General features: G+C 33.8%; 1 protein-coding gene across 3 annotated transcripts in view; it reads left to right on the top strand.

Annotated features, from left to right (window-relative positions):
* Smg5 (Smg5 nonsense mediated mRNA decay factor) overlaps positions 1-22,091 on the top strand; it is a 334,407-nt gene that overhangs the window by 255,156 nt on the left and 57,160 nt on the right. For all 3 annotated transcript variants that reach the window (XM_090391497.1, XM_090391496.1, XM_090391498.1), the window contains 3 exons: positions 10,021-10,179; positions 13,504-13,569; positions 18,036-18,192. In XM_090391497.1, the coding sequence (XP_090247623.1) occupies positions 10,021-10,179; positions 13,504-13,569; positions 18,036-18,192 (382 nt within the window). The remainder of the gene's footprint in view (positions 1-10,020; positions 10,180-13,503; positions 13,570-18,035; positions 18,193-22,091) is intronic.

Here is a 22,091-nt window from a genome sequence, read left to right as displayed (position 1 = left end):
TAGGAGTAGTAACTTATGTACATGATATAATAAGTTAATTCCTTCATAAATTATTTTTACCTTGCTAAAAGTTAGTTTGCATAAAGATGCTCCCAAAGATATTCTTCGCTGCTGATTTCAAAAGATAAAGTAATTCCAATTTACAGCCGGGGGGGGGGGGGGGGTTCTTGCCCTCTGTTGTAAACTTAAGCCTACCTGGTGTTAGCAAGTTAATTGGAAAATAACTTGCAAGTCATTACCATTCTTCTTTAAAAAAATCAAATACCATTAAACAACAACAAAAAAAAGTTTTACAGACCCTAAGTAGGTGCTCATTTATAATGTAGTATTGGACATAAGCTTATTTTCACAATTCACAACGTGAATTTGCTTAGTGTAATTACATATTTCAGCATTTTATATACTGAAATGCTTTTTAATACTATTACAGGTACATTACTGATTTTCTGGTAAAGAATGATTCGGCAACTCCTTTGGTCTTGACAAAATTTCAATATCACACTTGAAATTCCCATGACTAACAGACTAATTCGCTGGGTGGACACAGATGGCATTGCTTGTGCAAACACCCAGTTAATTATTTACTTGTGCACTTGATGAGGATGATGTGTTATGATTTTTAGTGATTCTTAGTCTATTTGCTTAGAGTAACCTAACTAGGTTTACGAACTACACTTTAGTTTTGTGAAATGACATAAAACTTTAGCCATGTAAGACTAAAAAATGTTAAAAACAATGGAGAGAGAGAGAGGGGTTCTGTTGTTATTGGGTAAAAATAAAGGAGTGAGATGTGTTTTGCAAGGCAAAAAGAACTCAAGGAATTCAAGTAATTGTGTTACGAAGGCAAAGTCGCATTTTGTAATATGTGTAAAAATATCTAGGCTGCTGACAGTAACTCTAGATTATTACAAGAATCCTTGTTAATGTCACCACTTTGAGAAGCCTTACAAGAAGGCTTCTCAAAGTGGTGATATTTAGGTTTCATGAGACATCCAATTGAGCCTCCATAGCTCAGTTGATATAGATCAAGGGTGTTCAACCTGTTGATCGTGGAGTGATTTTTGGTCGATCTCTTGTGTATTCCTCCTTCCTTACAAATTTAATTAAAACTGAAAATATAATATTTCATTTATCATTATTTTGTATTATCTTTAATTTGCTTTAAGTGTATTGCTATTGTTTATTTATTTTTCGTTAAAATTGTTGAATCAGTAATTTTCTTATAAGTCCGTGTAAATGAATTAATTTGGATCAGTGGACGTCACACAGTGAGCCGAGTGAATACAATTATAAGCAAAGTGTAAAAACTCGATTGTAGCTTAAATATTCCAAAGCACATTTACATCAATTTTTTACTTAGGTGAAGTCCCATGTGAATATTGTAAAAAAATAAACTTTGTTTGTCTCGGTATAGTTTGTATTAGATGTTTTTGTAAATAACTTTTTTGAAACTAAGAATATATTAGAGTGTTAAAAACAAAGGCAATGTTTTTTCACCGAAGCTGCACATGGCGGCATTAGAAAGATTGTTATTGAAACTTGTATGTATGAGAAGAGCTGGCAGGCTGTAAGTGTAAACATCTCCGAAGTCAGTCAGAAAGAGTTCAAACAACTTTCTAATGGCCAGCAACTTGCAATCAAAAGAAAGTGGAGGAGAACAAAAGACATGCCGAACTTGAAACTTAAGATGAAAGACTCATACCAATTCTTTCGGGGTGGCCAAACTTCATGTGAGATCTCAGAGGAGGCCTAATAAAAAGGGACTGAAGCAAGCAGAAAGGGGTCCCAGTTCCAGAATTGCTTCAAAGAGGAGGCCGCCTGGTCCAGAGTCGCCGTCAGAGAGACTGCCCAGACCCACGTTGCTTGAGAGAGGAGTTTCCCGCTTCCAGAAAGGAACGTCTTGGTTTGAGATGTCGCTAGAGAGAGAGAGAGAGAGAGAGACTACTTCTAGGCTGCAGACAAGGTTTCAAATTGCCGAAAGCAAGAGTTCCAATTGCCGGAGAAAAGTTTCCAGGCCAGGTTAATGTCAGACATTCACTAGTGTGTTGCGTTTTCATTACAATTTGATGAATCAAACGACTTCACTGATATTGCTCAGTTAATGGTATTTATTCGCATGGTATTTCAAGATTATTCAAGTAAAGAACTTTTGAAAATTATACCATTATCGGGAAGGACTAGGGGAGAAGACATTTTTTTGGCATTTGATGAATTTGTGAAACAACACAAACTTCTGCTTTTTTAAACTTGTGTCTATTACTACTGATGGTGCTCCTGCAATGATAGGTAATAAATCAGGCTTCATTTCATTATGTAAAAACGATGACAAATATCCAGATTTTTTAACATTCCACTGTATTATTCACCAACAAGTACTGTGTAGTAAAAGAATAAACACAAAAGATGTTTTGGATATTACATTTAAAATTGTAAATTCTGTTCGAGGAAAAGCCCTGCAATGGCGGTTATTTAAATTACTGGCAAATAATGATAGGGAACTTCTGTTGTACAATAATGTTCGCTGGCTCAGCAGAAGTCAATTTTTAGAAAGATTTCTTGTATTAATTAACGATATAAAAAATTTTCTTGATGAAAAAGGAGATATTTATCCACAATTGAGTGAAAAAAGATGGTTGTTGCACTTATCATTTTTAGTAGATTTCTGTACGAAAATGAGCAATTTAAATTTAGAGTTATAAGGTAGAGATAAAAATTTAATTGACATGTTAAGTTCAATAAAAACTTTCCAACAATACTTACTTTTATTGAAGAAAAATATAAATGACTGCGAATTTAGACATCTCCCATATTTATTAAAATTTTTGAACAAAATCAATAAATTCTTTGCTATGATTTAAAAGAATTTATTCGTGAAATAGAATTAGTTGAGCAAGAAATAAATTCAAGATTTAAAGATTTTAATAAAACTGAAATGATTGCATCTTTTATCAATAATCCATTTCAAGAAAACTTGAACATCACAGAAATTTCAAATAAAATTAGTGGGCTGTTTAATATAAACCAAGCTGAAGTAGAACTTGAGATAATAAACATTCAGAATAGTTTATATTTAAAATCAATAAACAATGAAGTCATTTGGAAGTATGCACATGAAAAATTCCCAATGTTAACTGATACTGCATGAAAAATTCTGTCGTGTTTCGGATCGACATACTTGTCAGAATACGCTTTTTCAAATATGACCGTCATAAAAAATCAATTAAGAAACCAAATTACAAATGATCATTATGATGATTGTCTGCGATTTCTACTTCTTCATATCAACTTGACTATGAAAATATTGCGAGGTCCAAACAATGCAAAATTTCACATTAACTTTTTTTTTTTCATCAACTAGCATTTCCTGTAACTTGTGAGTTTGTAATCAAGCTGTTGTTTTTTCTAACTTTGGTTTTCCAAAATAGAGAAATATTTGTTGTAGTAAAATAATTTAAAGTGATAAATAAATTTTTAAATACACAAAGTTTTTAATTGTGTATTTTTTTTTAGTTGTTTATTTGTACGTAATCAGATATCAGGTTGGGGGAATGTGATTTGTATAAGAGAGTAGATCGCCGAATAACTTTTTATAGAAAAGTAGCTCGAGTAGTAAAAAAGTTTGATCACCACTGGAATAGATGAAGCCCTTTGATCAGAAAGACCTTGGGTTCGATGCCTGTCAGTGATGTGAGAAATCTTTATCTGGTCTCTTTTGATGAAAGGTGAGTCTCATACAAAGGTTGGGGGTTTTTCATCCCCCAAAACAGGTAAACTGGCCCCATGAACACACATCTACAGACATAGGACACACTGGGAGGCAAAGGGTTAACCACCTTATCCTCGAGTTGCAGTTTGCAAATTCCAAGAATACTTGGAAAGGTTGTGAGGTGCTTAGGATACTGATAGGATAGGAGGCATCCAATTATTAGAAAAGATAATGTATCATAGATTCAGTCCGAAATCTCCAACACACTATGGTGCTTGCCAAATAAAGATGGATTCTGAAATGTTTGAATATCTTAAGGGTCTTTTTATTATAGCCTATTATATTGGTCAGTGCTTCCCAAACTTATGGATGCCAAGCATCCCTTTGAAAAAATTAAAATATTTCACGGCCCTATCAAAAAAAAAAAATCGTAATATATATATATTATTAAAATATTTATTGTATTTATATTCAAGATTTTATGTTTGTAATCTTTTTTGTGTTTCTTATCAATACCTTTGAAATTAAACTTATATGAATAAGCATATATTTATTAATATTCATTAATCACCAAAATACGCAAGAAGCAAAATTTGTGAACCAACAATAATGTGTGATTTTTTCCATTAAAATATAAAAAAGAACAAAAAAGAAATAATAAAAATTAAATACATTTCTTTTAAGATTAAAAAAAAATCTACTTAGTCTTAACACATTTTAAATTTGTTTTGGGAAACGTTGATATAGGTCATTCATAAAAACATTTACTGACTTTAAAAACTTGATACTAAATAAGCACAGTGTAGAAAAGGTTCAGGCCCAGTAGTAGAACAGTACCAAAACGACATGAAATGTAAAGAATTTGTATTGGTCATTGCTGATGTCATTAAACAAGTAGTTATAGAAATCAAAGACTTCATTAGAGTGAGTCTCTGCTAGATGCTTCTACAGATATTTCAAATGAGGAGAAAGTTGTCCTTTATGAGAGATACATAGATAAAAATTGTTAACTGAAAAAAGCATTTGCTCCCATAGTTTCTCTCCCAGCCTCAACAGCTGCAAGGTAGGTACTTTGATATATCAGAGAGTGAAAAGAACAAATTTTTCTTGCCATGAAGGACTGGTAATTGGCTAGCATGCTTTGAAACATATGGAGCAGGTAACATGCTGGGAAAAAAAAGAAGTCTAGATACAGAATTAAAGAGATATGCCACACACACACATGCACACATGTTTCCTTTTATCAGAAATCACTGCAAAAGTAGCCATATTTCAAACAGAAATTCTCAATTTCAGTATCTGCATTCAGTATTCAGTAAGTTGGATGCCTGATAGTGGGATCACAAACTACACATGTTAACAAATATCCTGTAATGGTAATGCATTTGGAGAAAATAGGCAATGGAAAATGATATTATTCTGCAATATCAAAAGGCTTATTAAAGAAAATGAAAATATCCTTTTTTTTTTAACTTGATTCGAGCAACTGTCGCCAATTTTACACAAGGCAAACCAGCTACTTAGTCAAACAAAAACCATATGATATAGTTGATATAGACAACTGAGCTACAGAGGCTCTGTTACCTTTCTTCTCAAAATGTTTTCATTGTCTCATTTCTTTCAGGGCATTGAAGGTATTGTCATGTGGTTTTTGTTTGACTAAGTAGCTGGTTTGCCTTGTATCCATGGAAGGGATTCAAACTCATTGGAAGACAAAGAACTGAGTTTGAATCCCTTCCAGGATGCAAAGAACCTTTATGAGGGCTTCTCAAGTGAAGATGAGTTAGCCAGTCTAATAGTGTTTTTCTTCCTGGAAACTTGGGTTTTTTTATCACATGAAACAAGCAAACAGCCATAACACAAATTTACAGATATAGTACATAGAAGACAATAGAATAGGATTAACTGGCCTATCATAAGCAGGTTTCTAAGATGCAAAGTTACTTGGCCAAATACAAGATCTTTTTGAAAGAACAGTCAATAATAATGACAGGCCTCCATTTCTCTCAAACCTAGTTGAAATTGGAGCCATTAATTATACTAGCAAGTACCTTATGATGAATGGGGTTTTATTCAAATGAATATAATAAAAAGGAAGTTGAGGTCATCTATGAATTTCTCCATTCTGAATGATTTCATGATACATAAAAATGACCTTTCTTTACAGGACTTTATTCCAGATAAATCAGTGAATAAGTGATATTTTGCAACTAAGAAAAGACACACTGAAGAACATAAAGCCATTATGTAAAGGAACCAGTAAACATTGACAAATGCTTTTAAATCCAAGGAAAGGATATTTCTGTATAATTATGTGTAAGGTGTAGCAAAAATTAAAGAATGTATTACTTTTGTTTTGTGATCCTATCATTTAACATTCAATTTGTTGAAAATCACCTAGAGAAAATATTTATATAAATTAGATTGATGATACTGAGTTGGGAAGAGGGATAAGGGGCATAGCTGATACACAATCCCTGCTGGTTATTTGAACAAATGACAGAGAATGTTAATTCAGTGTTACCAAGTGTAAGATTATGCATTTTAAACAGATTAAACATTTTAAACATAGTGTTACATTCCCATTCATGTGTCGTCTCCTATCTAGGAGGTTGACCACCATGATGTGACTCATGGTTAACTACAGGTGTAATGACATGTGGTGAGGACCCTATCTCTTCCACATATTGTCGTAAGTATTCATGACTATAGTCCGTGTGTGTTCAAGGGGCCAGTTTGCCTGTTCTGAGGGACGAAAAACCTGAGTTTCTAGGTGAAAAAAACATTCAACCTCCTACTAACTCACCCTTAGTCGAAATAGACCAGATAAAGGTTCCTCACATCATCGACCGGAATCGAACTTTCCAACCAAAGGGCTTTGTCTATACCGACTGAGCTACGGAGGCTCATATGGCGTTACATTAATGGGAATTTATTATAAATAGTGATGCTAGGTGTTTGTGGTTATAGTGGATAAGGAGTTAAAATTTAGATATATTGTTAAGGTGGTTAAGTCATTGCATTAGATAACTACACTTTTGAAGAGATCACTAACTTGTGGGGGGGGGGGGGGGTAGGTGATCACCATCACCTGGGCTCTAGAAGATAGGAAGACTGTTGAGAAGATCCAGAGGTGAGTAACCAAGATAGTAACTGACCTATAGTACTGCATATATGAAAACAAAAGGGAATGTGGTCTTCCAAGTTTGAGAAATAGTTGAAGACGTGGACATGTGATGTGACAGAAACATGCAGGTTAGTAAGAGAATTACACAATATATATAAGTGAGGTTTTGCAGCTTATGACAAGCATGGTAGAACTAAAGGATCATCCCTTAAAGTTGGCTAAAGATGTAGTTAGAAAGCATGTGAAATCCTGGTTCTTTACATGACATGTCTTAGGTGAATCTACTCTAGAAGAGATAAGATAGGTATTTAGGTATGTGTAAGAGGGATCCTCCCTCAGTGGAAGATCCTTGATGATGATAATTTGTAAAGTGTGATGATAGCATGATAATGAACAAAAACAAGCCGATATTTCCTATGTAACAAATATCGAAGAAATTGTAACTTTACTTGAGATCACTACATGTCACATGACCTCCATATAGATAACAAAATATTGTTACACTTGGAAGAAATTAACTATGCCAGCATTGAATTGAATAATATTTTGCAGAATTAGAGCCTTTGGTTGGAAAGACTTGGGTTCAAATCCCATCTATGACACAAAGAAAATTTATCAGGGCTATTTAACAAGGGTGAGTTAGCTAGTCTCATATGGAGTTGGGGGGGGGGACTCCTCACAGAAACTCTGCTTTTTGTCCATCAAAACAGGCAAGTTGGCCTTTGTGCACATGATATCTACAGACATAGAATACTATTAGACAATTAATGCAATGGGAAACTACCCTGTTCTATAATAACTCCTTAATAAAATAGCATTGCTACCCCACCAATCATTATGTTGAGGAGAAACACACCGAACAACTGTTAATTATATAGCTAAATATTATTATTATTATTGTTTGACACCTCCAGGGAGTCCAAAGACTCATCGAGGGAGAGTGTGCCAACAGCATCGAACGATTGGTCCCCTTCCAACTACTAACCGCGCTCAAACTTACTTAACTGAGCCATTAGTAGCAGAGGCTCTACCAATCGACCAACCTTTGCCGGCTAAGCTTAACTATAGGATGTCCACATTGGATCTCTTTAGTTTCAAAGAATGGTAAAAAATCAAAATGTGGAAATATGTAAGGTTTGGGTTGTTCAAATGTTCCAGAGACTAGAAGTTTCATCCAGAATTTTTTCCTGTCACAATGTGGTGGTGCTGCTGGACAGAGCTGTCTTAGTTTTAAACATGGCATCAGGAGTGGAGAAAGTGCAAGTTGTGTGGTGGTTAGCTGAGCTGAAATCAATCAAAGCAGTGCTGTGTAAGTTCCGTCTGGTGTACAAAAAGGCAGCATCCAACCCGAAAGAGCATCGTTATGGCATTGTTTTTGCAAATTAATTAGAGTAGTTAGATTAATTATTTATTCTGCTTATTAAGTTTAATGGAATTTTTGCCTCTTTGCTCTTACTATTTGAAGTGTGAAATTAGGATTACAAGCTATTTTGAAATATTCATATTACTATTACACATTAATCATATTCATATGATTAGCATGCAAAATAATTGCATTATACATCTGTTATCTTAAGCCACAAACACCAAAGTAACAAAATAAGAAATTGATTTATTTTGCTGAAAATATTACTCAAGGATTATACCCAGCATCTTTAGATCACAAATCGTTTGTCACAGTAAAGAAGAACACAATAACTTATTAGTGGGAAGAGTTTTAAATTTGTAACGGACACAAAGAGAATTAAGTCCTAATTTGGTGTCATCTGTTGTTGAATAAAACAAGTTTAAAATATTAATTGTCTTTAAATGAACTCTCCCAGATTTTTGACAAGTAACACACCCATCTGACCTTTAATGACTTTGTGTAGCACTTTGGTTTCATCTAATCCTGTGTGGGAGAATATTTAAAATCTGGTCTGCTAGTCTTTATTGCTATAACAGTGGTGTCAGATGTATTTCTTATGTTCTCCGAGCTGAATGTACAGATTTTTCTGTCTGTAGTAAGCCAGCATATAGGTACACAAACGTATCACACACGGAGTTTATCCTTAAGTGAATATATGAAGGTTGCTAGTTTGCTATATGGTTTGAATGTGTATTTATTAAGCTATTTGGCCATCTTTTCAGATGTGCCTTGGATATATGAGATTGTGATAATTTTGTTGCAATCTTGTATATTAGGGGAAGTGGTAGATCGGGGGGGGGGGGGGGGGGCATTTAGCATTTGGGGGGGGGGGGTTATACCCACTGGCTAAAAAACATAAGAACTTAACAGCGGTGCAGGTGAGTGAGTTCATTTGAACAAATAACCCTTGCTCTCTGTGTTAGTGTGTTTAGCTCATATTATTGGGCTGTGATGGTGTGAACTCACTTATGTCACATGTTTTTAGTCAATGTACATAACTTCTCAAAATAGATAAAATACTAAATTCCCTCCAATTCCCTTTTCCCTAGTGTTACTCAAGAATCCCATATATCCAAGACACGTCTGAAAGCCTAGGGTGCTTAATAAATACAAACTATATGCATGTTTGAACCATATATCAAACTAGCAATCCTCATCAATTCACCTGAGGATAAACTCCATCCTTTATCGAATTCAAGAGGATCGTATGAAGTGTCCATACCTGCAAACTGGCTTACTAAAAAAAAAAAAAAAACTTCTAAATTGAATTTTTTTTATTCTGTTATATAGGAAGATATATTTACTCTCCCCCACAAAGAATAGAAGACAATACCCTGCTACTATCATTATGGCAAGTCAAGGTCATGCTTTAGACACCCCTTTGCAAATGATTACATGGATGGAGGAAAAACCAAAGTACTATACAAGCTATTACAAGTTGAAAGACTTTTTGGAATCATCAGCATCTTTGAAACACTCCCCTACTTATGGAAAACAGTTATTTTAAGATCAACCTAATACTTAATGCCATCTGTTGCCAAATTAGTTCTTTGTGTTTGTCCAAACATTTACTGTTTTAAAATCTCACTGTTTGTTGTTAGTGACAAACTATTGGTGACTGAAGATGCTGGAAATAAATATTAATAAAATATATTTCCTGTTTATTTTATTCCTTTAAACCTAAGTTTATCCACATCTATATATCTATTTGTTATAATCATTCAGTGTAATATTTTGAAGGAAAATTTTAATTGAAATTTTTTTTTTATTCTGTTTCAGACCTTTGTTCGTCTACAGTGTCTGCTCTCTTTTGGCTTCACACTTGTCAGTTCATCAGAAACACTTATCACTTTTAATTCAGAAAATTCTGAGTATTCCATGCCAGTATCTGAACGTGTCTGTACAAATGGTGCTGCTAGTCCTGATGATCATGATACTGTAAGTGACATTTGCTGTTTGTTTATAAAAATATAACTAGCCTGCCATTACTGTTTTGACAGAACTTCTGTTTCCTTATAATTTTTTTTAATTTAAAACTGTTACAGAACTGATTTGGTATTAGTAACTAGTTACATGTTAAAGTATTTAAAAAAAAAAAGGAAAATAAATTCAAAACAGATAAATAATATCTTACCAAAGTTTTCTTATATTGCAACTCAAACAACCAATTCAGGATCAATCTTTATACTTTGCTATAATTTACTATAGTGAATTTCTTTCCCTCAGAACTCTCATGAATGTCAACTTTGGTCTTTGTTCAATTGCTTTATTTTTAATCCACCTCTCAGATCTGTGAGTAAAATTTGTTTGAACAGTATTGTACAGGAAAACCTCGCTTAACGCAATTAATTAATCCATCATTTAATGCGTGCTAAGTGAAATTGCGTTAAGCGAATACAATAAACAATAGGAATAATTATAATTCATCCATCAGTTAGCATAAATTTGAAAAACAGAAATGTACGTATAAACTATATTAGAGGATAAAATTATCAAAGTAAATAAAAATCAATCGCTTAAATTTTTATTTAATGTCTAAACATTTGATTGAGTTACTTTTTTACAAAAAAATTAATTAAAGATTGAATAGTGCTCTACTTTTTCATCTCATCATGCATTGCAATAGCTGGTGATCCCTTTATCAAAATTTTGGCAGACTTCAAAGCTTTGTTCCATATCAGCATCAAACAAAATTTCCTTAGCATGCTCAATGTGTTTGAAAACTAGCTCAAGTTCTTTTGCAGTTAGCTTCTTAATCGTAACATTCTCTTCTTGTTCGCACGCCTTATCTTCTTCATATGCACGTTGTTCTTCTAGTTGAAAGAGATCATTCTCTCTTAACTGTTCTGAATGGGAATCGAGCAAGTTTCTCACATCTACACTGTCCAGTTCATTAAATCCAAGTTCTTTTCCAATTACCGATTTCTTCGATAATGTTAGATCTTGGATTTTGTGCACGATAAACTAACATACGCTTGAGTTTAAAGTCACTTTTTGCATTGCCTCTTAATAAAAGCATAAGACGATCTTTAGATACTTTGTATCCTGGTTGAGATGCTTCCGTTTTAGCTAGGAATACACTTCCAAAGGAGACCAGTTTCGTCAATGTTGAATATTTGCCAATCGTCATATCACCTTCCTGAATTATCCTTTACAATTCTTCAGGAAACTTGGCAGCAGAATCTTTATCAGCACTAACAGATTCCCCAGTTATTCTTACGTTATGCAGTCCAGTTCAATTTTTAAAACAGTCAAAACCATCCTGAACTCGCAGTAAAGTTTTCACATTCCTGTTGAAATTTGATCTCTTTCAATGATGTAAAAATATTGAGAGCTTTTGCCTGAATATTCCTTGCACTGAGAGGTATTCTTTTTTGGTTATAATCCTCAATCCAGAGTGATAGAAGACATTTCATCTCAATCATTAAATGGCTTCTATTTCAAGTGATCTGCATGCTTAAAGAAGCAGTAGCAACTTTTCCTTGTTCTTTGTATTCTTTGCTCTTATTTAATATAGTCTGAACTGTAGACTCGCTGTTTCCCAGGTCTTGCATAATCGTATTACTAGCAACACTTTCATGTCTCTTAATGATTTCCAACTTTTCTTCTCTTTTTATTACTGCCACTTTCTTTATCAGTCTTTCTCTTTTCCATATCAGTGGTTGAATATAATAAAGCCTTATAGGTATCTAAGTTAAAGAAAAATGAAGGAAAAATGATTGAGCAAGAGAACAGAATTTGCATGTTCGCTTGCGATGATAGCTTCAAGTTAACTGCAGAGTGTTGCCGACCACTGGCTGCTACATTGACAAGTGCCACTACTCACTGCAGATGCTCTTCTTCCTTCACATCAATGACCTTCTCTCTCTCTCTCTCAAATCCCATTTATAGATTTGCTGATGACAGTACTCTCAGTTCTTGTTCTTTATTTGAAAAATCCTATAGTACTCAAGTGATTGAAGCCTCAAGATATTTCATTCCAGTGACTTTATACTGCTCTCACCATTCGTAAATGAGGTGAAGACAACTTAGTGGATTTCAGCACTATTAAAACTCAGACCTGTCTTATTTCACACAAGAAAGATCCTACTTTACTCCCACTTACTTTTAATAAGGTTCCAATATTCTTTCAAGATGAGTTTTCTCTTCTTGGGCTAACAATCACATTCAGCTTATCCTGGCAGAAATATATTACATCAATAGCCTCTAAAAAACATGTTTTTTTTATTTATTTATTTTTTTTTTTTTTTTATTCAAAACATTACTTCTCTTCTTCTCAACTTTTAATACTTCATAAGTCTCCAATTCTGTCAACCTTGGGATGGTGCACCCAAACTTCCCTAAGAATTCTTGATGATATACAAAAGAGGGTGATCTCCTTAATTGGTGACCCCCCTCTCTCTCACAGATTTCCTTCAATCACTTTCCCATAGGCATTATTTCTGTGCTATACTTTTTATACGTATTTTCATGGTAATGCTCTGCTTTCTTCTAATCATGTAAAAACTTGAGCAGCACCAGTAAACTAGCTAGTAAACCATTAAACTAACTTTTCATCTTCTTTCATTCCATCCACCTCTGTTCTGTGGAACAATCTCCCCCACACTGTGGAAATTGTAATCTACTGATTACAATTTCCAACTCTTTAAGAAACATCTATAGATTACTTCTTTCTACTTATCACTTACCCACACATGACACTGACCTCTCACTTGCAAGATCATTAAACCTACAGATCATTGTCATTAATTATTCACTACAACTGAATGATTTTCTGTATCCTATTACCAAAAAATCATTAATATTATGAACAGTTCATAATAGCCAGAAAAAAAAACATTTTTTCTGGCTATTATGGCCAGTTGGTATAATAGATTTATATGCATAGAAGAATTAAACTGCTACAAAATACCATTTGATATGAGAGTTTAAGAAAAATTTCCAGGGGAAGGGACTGATTTCCACTTGTGACCGAACTGTGTTTAAAATAAAAATATTAAAGCACAATGTTAATTCCAGTAATTAGTTCCAAGCAGAGCTATTCTAATGTGATATGGTCATGTGAAAGAGCAGGAAACAAAAGGTTAGTTTCATATAGGACATTTTAGAAAAACGTTGATAGAAAAAATAATGAAAACTGCATTATAAATTGTATCATTCACTGTGATGAGAAATTAATTTATTATTACCAGAATTCTTGATCAGTGAAAAAAAAAATAAAAAAAAAAATACATAAATATTTATTAAAGAAGTATTTTACAGGTTGGAAGAGACATGGAAAGTCAACGTAAGCAGCTTATGAGAAGCATGGCTCACCTTTGGCTGAAGGTAATTTTTATTTATTTATTTTTATGTAAAAAAATGAAAAAGGTAAATTTTTACGTAAAAAATGAAAATTGTAAGCTAATCTTTGTGTTATAGTAGCTAAGTTATAGACGACTTTGGTAAAAGTATGAAAAATAAATATCAGGAGGATGGCAAAATGTTCTGGAGATTATTGAAGATGACACTTAGAAATAGAGAAAAGGAAAGAACACTTTATAAAATTAATCAAAGATGATAAAAGTGGCATGAAACTTAAGATAAGGATATCCTTATTGTCTGGAGTAATTTACTTTGAAAGACTGTTAAATGAACCAAGCAGTCACAGAACTGTACTACAAAATTTTCAAGAGGAATGCAAAGAGGAGTACATATCAATATTTGACCTGAAATATGATGGTATAAAAGTTTTATAGTGGCTACTCTACACAATTCAGAGGGCCTGGACAGAAGGTCAAATTCCTGATTGGTACTATGAGAACTCTACTCCAATCTATAAAGAAAGGAATAAAGCTGAATGTGAGAATTACAGATCAATTTCTCTACTGAGTGTTCCAGGTAGGATTTATGCAGCATACTTGAAAAGAGGTTGAGAAAGATTGTGGAAGAGAAACTTGGAAACGAACAAGCGGGTTCAGGCCAAATGCAGGTTGTCAGGATCAGATTTTAACTTTAAGACAAATAGTTCAGAAATCGTGGAAATATGACAAGGATCTGTACTTAAGTTTTGTAGATCTGGAAAAGGCATGTGACAAGGTGCCCAGAGAAAAGATTTTCAAAACACTACATATAAGGTGAATGGAACATTATACAGAGCAATCCATAGTATATATTTAAGTTATCAATCAGCAGTAAGAATTGAAGGAAATACAAGAACATAGTTTGATGTAAAATCAGGGGTAAGACAAGGGTGCACATTATCTCTACTCTTATTCGTCATCTATGTGGATCACATTATGAAAGAAAGTTGTATTATGCCTGATATTAGAATTGGAGATGTCAAACTTAACTGTTTGTTTTATGCAGATGATGCAGGTATAACATATTTGGTATGAAAATCAGCAAAGGTCAGCATTTTGGTCTTTTTGACTAAAAAGACCAAAACTATGAATATAGGCAAGAACATAGAAAATTCAGCTGTATTCTGAATGAAGATCCTATAGAACAAGTAAAATATTTTAGCCACTTAAGCACAATTTTTAGTGAAGATGGTAGATTAAACCTAGAAATAGACAACTGAACTAGCAAAGCTGGTACAGTGGGTAGTCAGCTGAATAAGTTTATATGGAATAAGAGAGAAATTAGTCAAAACACCAAACTAACAGTATACAAGACAATGTTTAAACCAGTTTTAAGTTATGAATCTGAGAGTTAGGTTAGAAATAAAGCACTTGATCAAAGACTTGGGACCACAGAAACGAGGGGTCTGAGAAAAATAAGTGGAGTGAACTATGGCATCAATGGCAGAATCATATTAAAAGTGAAGATATTAGAAAGGAAGTTAACATTACTAGCATTCAAGAATGTGTTTGGCCACTTAAATAGAATGGGTGAGAAAAGGTTAGCAAAACAGGCGTTTTATGCCAAGATGGCAGCAAAGAGACCCAGAAGAAGAAAGACCAAGGTCTAGGTGGATTGATTCAATTAGAAATGCCTTAGAAGAACGAAATGTTAGATATGACACCCCTGTATTGTCATATCTAACATTTCATTCTTCTAAGGCAGTATTACTTATAAGCAATTGACTAATTTGGAGGAAACTTGTGGATAGGAGATTAACTTATATAGTGCTGTCATAGTGACTGTGAACACCCCTTGGGGGGTATATATATGTTGGGAAATTGATTATTATTATTTTTTTTTTCCCTACTTCCATTGCTGATAACTATTTCCTTCTACATCTTTTTTTATCACTGTTTTGTCATTTCCAAGTAATTTTATTCTTATTCCAGACATTAATCTTCAGTTTTTATATTACCTTTAACATATCTTTGATTCCTTTTACACTACTTCTTTTTTTTTTTTTTCTTAATAGCATCATCAAATTCCTGCCATGTAGGAAGTTAGTAATGATGTAAATTTTCATGTAATACTTTCATATCCTGTACCCTCAAGGGGTGTACAGGATATGAAAGTATTACATGAAAATTTACATCATTACTAACTTCCTATCTACAATTTTCCTCCAAATCAGTCTGTTACCTGTTACTTGTCAAGACTCCAACATTATCAGATCTTATATTTCTATCATCTAAGGCACATTGTACCGTATCAATCCACCTATATCTTGGTCTTCCTCTGGGTCATTATCCTGCCAACCTGGCAAAGAACACTTATTTTGCTAATCATTCTGTTTAAGTGACCATACCACCTGAGATTAGCTCTGCTAATGCATTCCTGGATGCTGACAATATCAAATTCTTTCCATATCCTCGTTTTTCATATGATATTGCCATTGATGCCATCTGTTCGTGCCTCTAATCTTTCTCAGGACTCTCATATCTGCGGTCAAGTGTTTTACTTTTGACCCAGCTCTCAGATCCATAAGTTAAAATTGGCTTGAATACAGCTAATTTAGTGTTCCAACTAATTTCTATCTTATTCCATATGAATTTATTCAATTGACTTCCTACCATACCAGCTTTGTTGATTCTGTTGTCTATTTCCATATTTAATTTACCATCTTCACTAAACATCATGCCTAAGTAGCTGAAATGTTTTACTTGTTCCACAGGTTCTCCGTTCACAACGCAGTTGACATTTTCAATGATTCTGCCTATTTTCATTGTCTTTGTCTTTTGATTGCTGACCTTCATACCATATCTATTACAACAGTTATTCAATTTAATCAGGGAATCTTGCAGACTTGTAGTGGATTTATTTAGAAGTATAACATCATCCACATAACGCAAAGAGCTGACATTAACATCTCCAATTTTGATATCATGTTTAATACAACTTTCCTTCATAATGTGATCCATATAGATAATGAATAACAGATGGGATAATATACATCCTTGTCTCACTCCAGATTTAACATTAAACCATCTTCCTGTACTTCCTTCAATTCTAACTGCTGACTTACAACTCAAATACAGACCAAATATTGCTTGATATAATGCCCATTGACACCATATAACTGTAGCATATTGAATAGCTTCTCTCTTGGCACCTTGTCATGTGCCTTTTCCAGATTGACAAAACTTAAATATAGATCTTTGTTATATTCCCATGCTTTCTCGACTATATGTCGTAAAGTGAAGATCTGATCCTGACAGCCTCTATTTGGCCTGAATCCAGCTTGTTCTTCACCTAGCTTTTCTTCCACAATTCTTCTCGACAGTTTCTCAAGTAAACTGGCATAAATCTTACCAGGAACACTCAGTAGGGAAATATCTCTGTAATTCTCATATTCAGTTTTATTTATTTTTATATATATATATGGGCACTATGAGAGCTCTACTCCAATCATCAGGAATTTGCCCCTCTGTCCAGGCCTTCTGAACTATGCAGTCAGCCACTGTAACACTTTTATACCACCATACTTCAGCATTTCTGGTCGAATATCATCTACTCCTGCTGCCTTTCCACATTTCAAGCCTTTGATGATTTTTTCTACTTCAAGTATGGATATGTATTCCTGACTGTATGCCTGTTGAGTGTTTTTTACCACTGTACTATCACTGCTTGTTTCATTTAGCAGTTTTTCAAAGTAATTACTCCATACTTCAAGGATATCTTTTTCTCCTGTTTTCAAGTCACCTTTATCATCTCTAACCCTTTTACAGCACTCTTTCCTCCATTTCTAAGCTTTTTCAACAACCTCCAGAATAATAGCTTTTACAACATTTTTGTCATCTTCATGATATGCATGGTCTATTCTTCTTATGACTTTTGTTTAGCTAATTTTATGTGTAACTTGAGTACAGTTCACCTCTAAAAGTGACTTGTCTTTGATTCCATTTGCATACATATTTTTCTTTTTTTGGTATGATATTCACTGTTATTTTATCTTGCTCAAATCTAATTGGTGATTGCTTCCTAACTATATGCATTTATGTCTCCATCAAGAATTTGCTTTTCTTTATTCTGTATGTTAAGTGCCTTCTCTAATGATTTGAAAAGTTTGTGTACTGTTAAGTTCAGTGAGCTTTCAATATATGTTCATTAGTCATCTTCAGATAAAGTGTACAAGAATGACTAATATTTAAAAACTGGTTGAGTTATTGGTGTTGTATATTTAGGGATGAGTTACTTGTAAGATTTCACATTTTCATTAAATTATGAAGTAACATTATTAATTTGACTTCTCTGTGACTATAAATGTTTTTTGTTGTTTGTTTTTTTGAGTCATTTTCAGTTTGTGATTTAATCTTCAGTTAATCACATAACACTTCTATTTTAATAATTAGTTAAACATAATTTTCTTGTTGCTTTATCATTAAAAATGTGATAATTATTTTATTATTTAGGCTGAAGTAAATGACTTAGAAGTTCTTGTTGAAGGTGGTGCAAGTCCGCAGTTGTCACCATATTTAGTACCTGATACCAGTGCTCTTTGCAATCATCTTCCTTTGTTAAAGCAGTTAGTTCTAGCCAAAAGATTTATTATAATTGTACCATCTGTTGGTAAGTCTATCACATATTAATGTTACTATAGAAACAAGTAATTGTTGAAAATATTGCCTCTTTTATACATTGATCAGTTACTCATTTCTTCTTTTATGATATTTATATATCAGGGGTGGCCACAATGTGGCTCTCGAGCTGAATGCGGCTCGTGTCCATGCATCACATGGCTCTTCATGCTCTACTAGAAAAAATAAATAAACCAAATGAGAAGAGGCGTCAACAAAAAAGAGAAACACAAGAAATAAAAGAGAAGAGGGAGAGAAAAACAGGATTAATAAAAATTTCTGCAATATAAAAATTTAATTCGAAACACATTAAATGAAATTTACTTTGAACAATTAGAAAAGTTTATAATTTTAGTTATTTATTAGTAGAGGCCTTCCTTGTATCTATTTTCTTAGCAAGTTCCTTAAAATTAGATGTGTAATTAGTCAAAGCAGTTGTTGATGAGCACTGGGAGTGTAACTAACATGCTTTGGCAGGAAGGCATAGCTTCTGCATACCCATCCCACCTCATCATGCGTGCTCACTTACTCCCATACCATCGCTTCAGAAAAATAAAATTTCCGATCTGCATCTAGACGATTTGGAGATTATGATTAGTCTAGATGTTGTTTCGCTATTTACGAACGTTCCGTTTGCGGACAGCATAGAATTACTACACCAAGAATTTCCTCCAGATATTGTCAAATTATTTAAATTTGTAATAAAGTCCAGTTATTTCTCCTTCAAAAACCAGTTATACCAACAAATCGAAGGGACAGCAATGGGTAATCCAATATCTCCTGCTATTGCCAACTACTTCATGGAGCATTTCGAACAGCCTATCTTAGACAACATTACACCCAGACCTAAGATTTGGTTCAGATATGTGGACGACATTTTTGCCATATGGAAGGGCACTTCATCCAAGGATCCAGTTCACCCTAGAAGTAGAAGTAAATAAGCAGTTAGCATTTCTAGACCTCTTGATTCTTCGCCAACCAGATGGTTATCTACAATTCACAGTCTATAGGAAAGAGACTCATACAGGCCAGTACATCCACGCTGAATCACATCACCATCCCAGCCAAAAGGCAGGTACCATAAAAACACTAGTTCATAGAGCCCACTCCTTTTGTTCTTCAGAAGAACTTTTACAAAAAGAATTACAGTATATCCAATGGCTATAAGAGGTCCTTCATAAAAAGAGCTTTAAGTAGTCGTGCTCAAGCATCCTCTTCAAGTACAGAAGAACCTACACATATACCTATCCCCTATGCAAGGGGTTAGTGAATGCATAACTAAGGTGCTAAAACCACTAAATATCTGTGTCGCTTTTCGACCCGTCAGAAAAATCTCCACTTTTCTAATGTCTCCAAAGGACAAGCCCCCACATCTCAGCTATCCAGGTGTCTACCAGATTCCCTGCTCGTGTGGATTATCATATTTTGGACAAACAGGAAGATCTGCTCAGGTACGGTTAAAAGAACACCAGTCCTACATCCAGTACCTTGAACCCGAACAGTCTGGAATTGCAGAACATGCCATCAACACTAGACATAGAGTTAAGTGGAACAAGACAAAAGCCATTCACAAAAGTAGGTTCCTAATGGAACGGCTATACAAAGAAACATGTGAAAACATTACTTCACTCCCCTAACCTAAACAGATCCAATGGTCTACGTCTTTCCCCCTTGTGGGAGATAGTACTTTATAAAGCAGCAAATCTTTCCTAACATGTAATTGTATACACATGTATTTTTAAAAAAAATAATAAATAAATAAATAATAATAATAATTAAATAAATTTAGGAAATTTATACTTAGCTAATTAGGTGGCACTTTGTGAATATAACAGTTATTGTTTAATTATCCTTGTACCTGTACTGATGATGGCCTGTGATACTCAGGTGAAAATTCTTAGAATAAAGAATAATTGACACGAGTTAATTCCATTATTATTATAATAGTTAGTAATAAAACATATGACTAGGTGTGAACGATCTGCTATTGAGCAACAAATCAGGCTACAATCTTCCTGTTGGACAGGCAAGGTTAGTCATAGTGGATACCTGAGCACATAATCTCACTGTAAAGTTTAGTGACATAGGTGTAAAGGGTGAATGCTAATAGATGCACAATTCCATTATTAATTCCATTATTATTATAATAGTTAGTAATAAAACATATGACTAGGTGTGAACGATCTGCTATTGAGCAACAAATCAGGCTACAATCTTCCTGTTGGACAGGCAAGTTTAGTCATAGTGGATACCTGAGCCCATAATCTCACTGTAAAGTTTAGTGACATAGGTGTAAAGGGTGAATGCTAATAGATGCACAACACTACTAGATAATGCAGTGCTTTCAACATTGTTGCAGTTTTATGAAACAGGTCCACATCTCTTTCTACATGATTGTGCACTATATGATACCCAAATCCTATTGCAACATAGTTTGGTTTGGGGTAAAATTCAAATGGCCTGCACTGAGTACTTCATTTAGAATGAACTGAAACATATGCAATGCTTCAGTTCATTAACTGGCTCCAATACTTAAAATTCTGCTATCTATGTCCTGTTGAATCATTTTTGGCAAATAAAAATCTCATCAAGGCCTATGTAGCTCAGTGGAAGTGGTGCATGCATCCTCTGCAATTGGCCGCACGAAGACAGGCTTATAGTTCAAGTCTAGTCACCGACTAGAGGAACTTTTCTAAGCCTTTCTTTGACCGGTTCCCAAGTTAGTCAATCTCTGGTATGGGCAAGCAGGTTTTTTTTTTCCAGCAACTTGGGTTTTTTCATCCCGTAAACTCAAGAAAATCGACCGTAGAACCTACATTATTTCATCAGTAACGTATCCTGTTGAGGTTAGGTACCAAGAGATGGCAGCACTTGTTTTCTGGTCTCTTCACCATTGGCTGTCTATAATTAGTGATAGACATGGACCAGCTATCTCTGATTGGGTACCACTGGAGATTGAACTGCCCACTGTCTCCAAAAGCTAGATAGGCTTACTCCCTATATGGGATTAAAAGGTGTTAGCTTATATATTAGTTAAAAATCTCATCTAAAATTCAGCAGGTTGAATTTGGACCTTAATGTTAAGTGATGAGAAATTTGCATGACTGCACTGTGTTGCCTGTTCCTTTAATTAATAGTTTATAGGTATTTCTTACAGTAACTTAATGTGGACATTGCAAGTACTGATTAATGATTTGCACATCTCTATGTGGTTTCATCCATGGGTTTCTTTTCATACTTTTCTTACTCCCTATATGGGATTAAAAGGTGTTAGCTTATATATTAGTTAAAAATCTCATCTAAAATTCAGCAGGTTGAATTTGGACCTTAATGTTAAGTGATGAGAAATTTGCATGACTGCACTGTGTTGCCTGTTCCTTTAATTAATAGTTTATAGGTATTTCTTACAGTAACTTAATGTGGACATTGCAAGTACTGATTAATGATTTGCACATCTCTATGTGGTTTCATTCATGGGTTTCTTTTCATACTTTCATGGGATGTTTCTGTGACTGTAGTATATTCTTGCCAGTGTAAATTCCACCTGAAACAACTTATTTATAAACAGCTAAAGTATTTGTTGATTAGATGCGATGCATATTGGAAAGCAAGTAAGACTGACATTTCAATACCTAGTTTATAGATGAATTTTATCTTGTGTTCTTTTACAATGAATGTAATATGTGTAAAAAAAATGATGTAATATGTGTGTATAGGTGTAAAAAAAAAAAAAAAAAAAAAAAAAAAAAACTACTGAACTTCTGTGTGGTCAGATATGCTTTATATATATGCATTTGAGATCAGAAAAAAAAAGTTTGTATCATAGTGTATAATTTACTTTTTTTAATGATTTAGGGTAATTATTTTCATTATTTAAATTTTTAATGCTAT

Source organism: Typopeltis vanoorti, chromosome 4 (genome assembly GCF_054136105.1).
Source record: "Typopeltis vanoorti isolate ZY-2024b chromosome 4, IOZ_Tvanoo_1.0, whole genome shotgun sequence".
NCBI lineage: Eukaryota > Metazoa > Arthropoda > Arachnida > Uropygi > Thelyphonidae > Typopeltis > Typopeltis vanoorti.
This window is presented reverse-complemented; position numbering and strand designations above follow the sequence as displayed.